The sequence below is a fragment of the Sander lucioperca genome, chromosome 13 (assembly GCF_008315115.2).
Source record: "Sander lucioperca isolate FBNREF2018 chromosome 13, SLUC_FBN_1.2, whole genome shotgun sequence".
NCBI classification, from domain to species: Eukaryota; Metazoa; Chordata; class Actinopteri; order Perciformes; family Percidae; genus Sander; species Sander lucioperca.
The window spans coordinates 3,350,120-3,360,000 of NC_050185.1; the positions used below are offsets into that span (position 1 = coordinate 3,350,120).

The window sequence follows — 9,881 nt, forward strand, 5'->3', positions numbered from 1 at the left end:
AATAATTGATCTAAGTAGCCTAAATAGTGGGACAGCTTTCCTTAAAGAGGCATTTTTCCATCAGCCCATATAACGATTCCTTTAGCAATGGGTGCTGAAGTTGTTTACCGTGGACATAGTTTAGGCTTCACGAGACCTTTGGCTGTTGACGTGCTGATGTTCTATCTCAAACTGAACTAAGCAAACAGCTGTAGCCTGATATCAAGTTGCAAACCTGTAATAAACACTTTATAAAGTTAGATTTTATGTCCAAATGCTCTTTACTCAAACTAAATGACTATGGTTAATTATGAATGATTCATGAATGCAATGTCTTGGCAGTATTTGTATAGATTCCCTGTAAACATCCCAGGAGAGAGAGAGAGAGAGAAAAAAAAGCTCGTGCTCAGCAGTGTGTGCACGCCCCCTCCACCGTGGATCTTGATAAGGGGTTGAAAACAGACGAGAGACCAGTCCGACCAGTCAGACCAGTCCAGACCAGACATGGCAGCCGATCTGACAGCGGCGACACTGGAGGATTTGGAGTTGCTTCAGGATCACGTCGGGAATATCCCGAAGAGACATGCCCGGGTTACCGTGAAGTACAACCGGAAGGAGCTGCAGAGGCGGCTGGATGTGGAGAAGTGGATCGACGAGAGCCTGGACCGGCTGTACTCGGGTCAGGTGGGTGGATGAGCAGCAAAAAACTGCTTATTACATACTGTGTTATATAATTAGACATAGATAGACATAGACACATGATAGAAAGGGTACAAAGGGGTAGGAGTACATAAGTTTTACTTCTTCCTACTCCTTTTTGCGTGTGTAAATAGAGGTTTTTAAGTACTGGAAATTATGGAGTTTTATTTTTTAACTTTTTTTTAATTACTATTGTTTTCTGATGTTTTATTTTATTTACATGTTCAAAATAAAATATATAAATCAATCAATCAATCAGACAATAGCCTATCCAAAGATTTTGAAAAAAAATTATGTACACTTTTAACCTACAGTAAAATATAGAAAATGAGGCAGGCACAAAGACTGTATATTCTATGGGCAGGCACTGAAACAAGAATGTGATATGGAGGCACCTCAGTCCTGAGACTCAATGGGGGGAGGATTACTGGAATTATTGGGTCTTTGTAAATTATAGACAATCTGTAAAGTGTATTGAGATAACACTTGTTATGATTTGGTACTACTGTATAAATAAAATTGAATTGAATTGAAGTGGAGTTGAGTGGAGAGGGGGGCAGACTGGTTCTCCATACAAGGCCAGCATCCTGTAGATGTGAGGTCCACGGCTGTCCTCTTCTCACAGATCGGTATCTTTCTCGGGGCTTGCCTTACATGGGCAGGGTTGAACCGAGAGAAGGATAATTGATGTGAAATAGAAGAGGGGGCAGTTCCAGAGGAGGGAAGGCGTTGTTGTCGCTCCCAGGAGGAGGTAAACACTGCACATCTGGCTGCTGAGGCAGCTGACAAGAGCTTGGGGTCTCTCGTGAGCAGACCATGGAGAGAGGAGAGCATTTTTGGACATTAAATGCAGGATTGTGTTGTGAAAGCCAAGTATGTTGATTGTAAGAAAATAGTGAATCAGATCATGTCAATGATAAGGCAGCTCTGTGAAGGGCCCAAGCCACAGGCATATTCACATGAACCTTGTATCCAAAATATTGATTGTATGTCACATTAAAGGAGCAAATCATCCTTTTGGAAATTCTACATAGTTTAAATGCTTTGAATCTGTTTTGTTGTTGTAAAATGTCCAATGAGGATAACAAAACTACTCAAGACAAGTATAATTTTCTTGAAGCAATTCATATCACACGCACAAAAACAGAGAAACCCTTCTTATTGTATCAGTTTTTCAGGTAGAAGGACCTGCCTGTATGAGTTTTAGTGTGTGCACATGAAGAGCTGGAGTCCTGTATGTGGCAAGGGAATTACAGTCAGTGCAATGGTATGGATGGGCGAATGACACTGTCTCTTTCACCCAGATCAGCTGGTACAATGGCTGTTTGTTCAAACAGAACAAGCCACTGTTACAGTACTAAGTGAACATTGTTACTATTCAGTCCCCAGAGCCTAAACATACAAGTGATGGATATGCAATGTGTGCCGGCTTTGCAAAACATGGTTCAGATATGTACAGACACGCTTTTCAGCCAACAACTCTGCGTCTGTGTGGAGAGGCCTGCAGGACATCACCAACTACAGGAGACCACCACCCCCCACACACACACACACACTGTAGAGACACATCAACAGTCCGACGAGCTGAATGGGTTTTACTGCAGGTTTGATAAGCCCACATTCACACCATTCACCCACTCTGATATCCAACCACCATCTGCACCCTGTGCCACCCCCACACTGATCCTCCACTTGCACTCAGGATCTGTGAAGGGGATGTGTGTCAGCACTTTCAAAAGCAGAAGATCAGGAAGGCACCCAGACGGCGTGTCTCCCTCCTGCCTGAAAGTCTGCGCTGGCCCCCCACAAAAAATCTCACCCAGCACCATCTCACCCAGACCATCAGTAGTGGCACCCCACAGGGATATATACTTTCCCCACTGATCTTCTTCCTCTACAACAACGACTGAACCTCAGGAGACACGGCTGGTAAACTCCTGAAATTTGAAAAAGACACAACAGTCATTGGCCTTATCTGAGAGGGTGACAGGTCTGCATACAGATGTGAGGTTGAACAGCTGGCCCTCAGGTGCGGTCAGAACAACCTGGAGCTGAACGCTCTCACAACTGTGGAGATGACAGTGGACTTCAGGAGGAAACCCCCCATCACTGGTCTCCATCACCATGCTCGACAACACCGTCTGCTGTGGAATCATTCAGGTTTCTGGATGTCCAACATTCAGGTAAGGTTTTTAAACTGCATGTAAATGCACTGTTTGGTTTGAATTGGCAACCAAACAGGACAGGAACAGACTGCATCGGACAGTCAGGACAGCAGAGAAAATCATTGGTGCCAACCTGCCCTCCATCCAGGACTTATGCTCCTCCAGAGTCAGGAAACATTACTACATACCCACCACACCCTGGACACAACCGGTTTCTGCTTCTCCTCTCTCTCTCCCTATGATGAACACTTCACACCAGTCCACAGTGTCAGGATCAATCCCTGTGTAATACTGCCGGGCATCCACCTTTCAGTAAATTATATATTTTATAGTTTTTAACACATCATTTAAACATGTAAATATACTGTCATATCAACCTACCTCAGCAACTTATTCTATTAATATGTATTTATGTATTCCAGCACCATTTGCACTTTTGCATCCCCCTATTGTCTTACTGTTTACAATCCTCATAGAGCTGTTCCTTTACTTGCTTGTGTGTACTGTATGTACGAAGTGTGTGGTGACTCATTAAGAGTGTGTGTGTGTGTGTGTGTGTGTGTGTGTGTGTGTGTGTGTGTGTATTTACATCAGGAAGGTGATATGCCAGAGGAGGTGAACATTGATGACTTGCTTGACCTGCCTAATGATGAGGAGAGAGTCAAAAAGTTACAGGTAACATGAGCAGCATGTATATCATACTGTACGAGAGGGTTATGGAGAGGATTTTCTAAATGATGCAGCAACAGCATTGTTAATGGTTTCATTTCACCTCACGATTAGAGAGTTCCTGCACCAAGACGCACAGATTTTATTGAGAGAGTCACTCAAATAGGCATATTTGCAAGAGTTAATATCATTATACAGTACTTATTACTGAATGAGATTTTTAAGTGAAACATTGCAGTGTTTATGGTTGAATATTGAAAGTAAAAATATATTTACGTGGCTGGTTTGTAACAAAGCAATGCACCTTTTCTTAACAGGAGCTTCTTCAAAAGTGCAGTAACAGCACAGAGGTATGTTTTAACTTGGAAATTGATGAGTCATGACGATGCACACATTACGTATACGTGCATACATACACGCATACACACACACTGGCCACATGCACCTAAACTGAAGCTGCAGCTTCGGACGCCTCATCCTATAGTCACTCCACATGCCTCAACAATGGCTTTCTGTGCTCTCTTGCCTTTTTCTTTTCATTTTAAGCCTGAAACAATGAGTCTTTTGGACTAGAGCGTTGGTCTCCGCCTCGCTGTGGCCTGATCAAAGATGCAAACACAGGCAAAAGAGCAGGGAGGGTCAGTGGAGCTGCTGCTTTTCTTTTCTAGTTTATGGGACTCTGATTTGGAGCATCATTAAAAGATAGGTTCGTGTATTTTTAAAACAACACAGAAACAGTTTATGCGTGCTGTAATCATTCCATTTCTAACATGCTTCCAGTGGTAATGGTTTCACAATTCACAGTTCTTGTTCTGTGCAAAAATCAGTTTATCTGAAGTTAATATGAGGCTGAGTCTGAGTAATCAAATGAAGTGGGCATCTTCCAAAGTTCAAGTCTTTTTAAAACAGCTTGTGTGTTTCCGTGCTGAGCTGATGTGGATGGACCGTAACATAAAATATGAATTTCACACTAAAAACAGTGTAACATTCGAAGATTGATTTGCCTATCTCAAACTGCTGGAGCCTTATTTTTCACTTTCATCAGAAAGTGGCATCTCCTAATGGGAGAGGAGTAATTACAGGAAGCAAACTGTTTCTCATAAACAAACAGCTGCTTTCAACTAAATAGGTTTCCAGGAAATATGCCATATCACGTGACCCACGTTTGTACATAAATGCATGAACGGACTCAAACAAAACAGAGGCCGGCAGGGGCAACTTCCATTGCTTGTGTGAGATTTTGACAAAGCATAGTTCCCCTTCCCTGAGATCGTTATTAATTGTAAAGACTAGAATAAACTTTACTACTGCTGATGTCTAATGTTTATAAAAAGAATAAACAGGGTTTTTTTTGTCAGTATTTATTAACCTGTGACCTATTTTGACAGTGTTGAAAAGTAACTTGTGAGCAACACATTTACACCACAACACAAAAGAGCAGCAACCCTCCCCACTCAGTGGCCTTCCGCTCATCGTCCGGGGACACTGCTGTTCTCCAAGGCCTTTTTCCATCTATGGACATACTGTATGAACACTCACCAAAAATTGGTGGGAAATGACTAAACACCACATTTATTTGCCACTAGTTAACTCCTAATTGCTGCCTGTTTAGTGTTCCGATAAGGGCTGTTGTTTTAGTCATTTAATCTTGGTCTTGGAGCAAACTGGTAGAATGTTTATCCAGCTAATAGGCTTGTACTGTCAGTGGCCAGTAATTGAGATGTTTCCATATAAAGTATCTCGCTGTTGCACAGCAACTGGGATCCTTCCCCCTTAAAATGACCACATACCTCCTCTGCAACAGTATGCTTTTTTTTAACCAAAGCTCTTCATTTCTTTTTAAAAATGTCCTCTTTGTGCTTAGTGGCTGAAATTCTGCATGCATCTATTGTCCGTATTATTTGAAAATGATGATTATCTTTTGAAACATGCTCTCATCTTATACACGCACCTCCTATTGTTTAGGCTATCTTCGCCTCTCACAAACTGACAGTTGGCAGAGTTCAACAATGTTTATAAATGTTCCAGTTATATATTGCAGTTTACATTAAGGTAATGTAAACTGTCTTAGTTGAAATCAACAATGTTTCAATTGAAGCTAGTGCTAAAGAGAGGAATTTGCAATGTGTTTAGCTGTAATAAAGTAGCAGAGAAACAAGCACAGATGTATCTTGTGCTGCTGCCTGTCTGTGTGTGGCAGGTTAACCTTACATTATCTACTGGATACATTCATAGCTAGTTTTGGTCTTTTGATTAGATTTGCTGACAATAAATATAGAATAGAATATTGCCAGATTTAATGTGTACATGCTTAATGTCAAATTCAACATGAATATTAGATAAGCTATTGGGAATGATAAATCACATTGAAATATATAGATGGGTGACAAGGAAATACTTACTAACCATTGGCAATTTTAGACCCTTTTTAGGGTGGCTCAAGCCCCTAAACTTCATCTCAGCCCCCCTAAAAATTATAATTAAAAAAAAAAACATTCTCAAGTGAGAGTTTGTGAATGTGTCTGTTAGTGACAGAGGACAAACAATTATAGGTTCAAAGGGCTTGAAACAGGTTTAATATCCTGTGTGGCTGTCGCCATGCTATGCACCTGTAACCCCGTCAAGGAACGGGTCAACAGAAACATAGTGTTGGCCAATCAGAGGAGGTTGTTCCAGACTCCTGCCTTTGGCTGAGTCTCTATCTGATCCGTCAGAGGGAGAGCAGGAGAAGGTTGTAAAGTTGTAACGTTGGTAGTCCCCAGAGAAGAAGTTGGTCATTTCATGGCGCAGATTAGAACCCACATTGAAACGTAAGCAACTAAAATTGCTGAATGTTAGAACATTGAGTCAAATTGGTCGTTATTACTGAGACTTATAAAGTGTCAGGTTTAGTTCCATCATAGTGTCAAAAGAACGTTAGCTGACGTTGTTGTTCAGTAGCTAGCTCAGAGGTTATGATCCTAGAATTGCCTGATCCTAGAATCGCCCCTGTTACTAACACTGTCAAATAACAGATTGTGGTTGTACTGACACATGTAAAAGACCTATTGGAACACTTACTAAACTCTATTTAAGCTGTGCTCCATGTGACACCTGCTCTTGGTACTGTCCCCCCCTCTTTAGAGCTTCATCAGAGAGCTGCTGGAGAAGCTGGATGGCGTTCACAAGCAGGACGAGCTGCAGAGCGAAGGCATCGAGCATCCGGTGATCTCCCACAGCCACTACCGCCATGAGCCCTACCACTTTAACAACCCCCGGCAACAGCAACACTCCCACCACACCCGAGGCCAGAACCAGACCCTCTGACGCCCCCCCTCAACCAAGACACGCAGCATACGCTGTCAGTTCTATTGGACTATGGAAGAAAACAAAAATCCACCTTAAAACTTACTAATTAAGACGCTATATCTTGTGTTGCCTGGTAACATCACAGTGAAGGAACCCACTGCTCCTGGCTAAGGTATAGTCCGGCACATAGTCGGCCATAAAAACACAACCACAACTATTTTTATATTTTCCAAAATGTCAAACTATTCCTTTAACCACTTATTAAAGAAACAGCTATTTGTGACATATATCGTGGGTGGATAATTGGCCAAGGATAGGAAGACATGAAATAGTAATACATTTACAATCTAGGAGCAAGTCTGGCTTCACTATCGTGATGCCATTTAGCACACATAGTCAGTGATCATACAGGAAGAAATACATTGTAGAAATAATCATACTTCCACTCACAGTATTCCCAAAAGAGCTTTTATTTGCAGCACCAAAACCTATGACTCTCATTTTTACTAGACTGGAAAAAGCTGTCATTATACTTATTATTTTTATTATTATGACTGTCTCCATGTATACGTAGTTGGATGCAACAGTTTCAAATGTCTGATGAAAGTCATTGAAGGAAAGCAGGATAACCAAAAAATTAAATATACCTCTCTTCATTTTAAAATGACATCCTGCTACATATTGAACATCAGCCACTGATACTTGATCATTCATATTGCAAGCATCCCAGTCTATGCTGTGACACAGTTACAGTATGTTCCATCTTCCACGCAACACGTTAGCTGCACCACGTTAGTTGCACCACGTTTTAGATAACACTGCCAGATTACATGCATATGTCTTATTTAACATCTGTTAGATTATAAAAGTTATTTATGATTACAGGACATGGAGATAGATCCAGCATACCAGTATGATGTAACAATGGAAATTATCCTGTTGCATTGCTTACACACTGTAGCTTTTTAATGTCACTGTCGTTCATGCCTTCTGTTTTTCAGATACATTTTCAGTTTGGTCAGTATACTTCCACTAAATTTTGATTCTGCAAAGAGAGCTAGTCCTTTGCAGGAATTGCTAATAAAACGATTGCTTTCACTGTGGCTGTATGTGTTTTTCAGATCAGGAGCCACTGGCAATATGTGGGTTACGTGAACAGTTTGAAAAGGACACTGAAAACCAGTTTATTAGGTACACATGTACTGTACGACAGAGATCTTCAACTGGGGGTCCGGGACTCCTAGGGGGTCCTCTGAGTTACTGCATGTATTGTTAAAGTGTGAAAGTTATTTCAAAAATGACAATGTCTTACCATGAATACAACAAATTAGCAAATATAAATCAGCCTATTTATGAGAAAAAAATTAATGAGTAAGGTAGTCATTAAGGTAGCCGTCCAGATACAGTGAATCCTAAGGATGTTGTATGTTTTAACATTAAAACATGATTTATAAAATCATGCCAACAATTATTTCAAAAGCTTAGTATTCTATGCACTAAAAAGGTATGTATAAAGGTTTTAGGCCGCCCTACATGTTATTGTAGGCCCAGTTTATTATGCAACTTCGTTTTATACAATATGTACCAGGGGGTCCCTGCTCCGTCTCTCTTTCAGCTAAGGGGCCCTTGGTTTAAAGCTATATTGCATAGTTTCTGTCGCCCCCATGAGGTATTCTATCCCCTAAGGAGGATACAGAGGATTAAAAAAACATGATGGACTCTTCAGAAGAGGTCATTATCTTCACTTGAGCCACGTCACCGGACGCCACAATCTTCTGAACATAGCCATACTGAGAAATCCAGAGAGAGTTGTGTGGAGCTGATCAGTCTTAATTAGCTTTGTAGCAACTCATTGGCAACGGCTTGAATGTAACGGATTAATATCAAAAAGTTACGCACTAAAGCTTTAAAAAACGTTGAAGAACCCTGTTGTATGAGTTCATGTCAGACAAAAAAATCATGTTTTTGTAGCGTCCAATGTGGACACTCACATTGTCATCGATCTGGACAAGAGGTCTTTGGTCATTCTTGAGGCTGTTATTGGCTACTGTCATATTGAAAGGTGTTTCTTACTTTTTTTTTAGGGCTGTCAATCGATTTAAAAAATCAATCTAATTAATTACATACTCTGTAATTAATTCATCGAAATGAATTGCATACATAATTAACGGTGCCTGAACCGATACTTTTTAAGAAAGTAAAAAAAGAAAAGAAAAAAAAAAGGGTACTAAACAACAGTTGGTGACATTAAAGAACGGCTTGTTTATTGCTAAGGCCATATGGTCAAAATTAAATGATTTAATAATAATGTATAACAATAACATATTTCACTAGTAAATTGCTGTTGAACGACAAAAACAACCACCAGGTGGGAAAAGGACATTTACAATAACTTAAAATGCACCACGAGGCTGTAGTTTACCAGTTTCAATGAACGCACCGTCTGCGTTGTTTTTCCGACGGCTAAAACACAGTCAAACTTTACACCGTTTAGCGTTAGCTGTCAGCATTGTACGTACGTTTAATCCAGCTACTAGCTAGCGGTAGGCTAACGTTAGCTGCTGTCGAGTATAGTGTTAACTAGCTAGCGGTAGGCTAACGTTAGCTGCTGTCGAGTATAGTGTTAACTAGCTAGCGGTAGGCTAACGTTAGCTGCTGTTGAGTATAGTGTTAACTAGCGTCCCGTGCAGCGGTATTTGTGTTACCTGTATCGTCTGTTTCAGAGCACCAGAGAGAAGAGCAGACATATCAGTGGCTCCAGATTTCGGTAGCCAGGGTTGGCAGGAAGAAGATTTTTACAAGTAAATGTTCCAGTTAATGATCCAGGCAGCACATTCTCGTCTCCCTCCTTCATTTTACAGTCAAATGGTGGCTAGAACGGCTGGAATGGATTAATCTGCGTTATTTTTTTTTAACACGTTATTTTTTTCTCAGATTAATTAATCGAAATTAACGTGTTATTTTGACAGTCCTATTTTTTTTTAATCAATTTTGTTTTGTATCTTGTGGAACATAGCTCACTATCTTATTTATTTTTGGTATATTGCAGTATATAGCCACACCAATGATGCAGTATCCCCA

At 40.6% G+C, this 9,881-nt stretch overlaps 1 protein-coding gene across 1 annotated transcript; it reads left to right on the plus strand.

Moving 5' to 3' along the window:
• The first annotated feature begins 429 nt into the window (after window positions 1-429).
• Window positions 430-7,899, plus strand: ppp1r14aa (protein phosphatase 1, regulatory (inhibitor) subunit 14Aa). Its single transcript, XM_031311019.2, has 4 exons — window positions 430-663; window positions 3,438-3,518; window positions 3,830-3,862; window positions 6,636-7,899. The coding sequence occupies exons 1-4, from the start codon at window positions 484-486 to the stop codon at window positions 6,816-6,818; spliced, it is 477 nt and encodes a 158-aa protein (XP_031166879.1). The 5' UTR covers window positions 430-483; the 3' UTR covers window positions 6,819-7,899.
• The last annotated feature ends 1,982 nt before the right edge of the window (window positions 7,900-9,881 follow it).

Bases quoted from the DNA above. Each gene is read 5' to 3' on its own strand.
- ppp1r14aa (XM_031311019.2), top strand. From the start codon at position 484: ATGGCAGCCGATCTGACAGCGGCGACACTGGAGGATTTGGAGTTGCTT. The intron at 3,519-3,829 runs GTAACATGAGCA...TTTTCTTAACAG, and splicing joins AGAGAGTCAAAAAGTTACAG to GAGCTTCTTCAAAAGTGCAG. The intron at 3,863-6,635 runs GTATGTTTTAAC...CCCCCTCTTTAG, and splicing joins AGTGCAGTAACAGCACAGAG to AGCTTCATCAGAGAGCTGCT.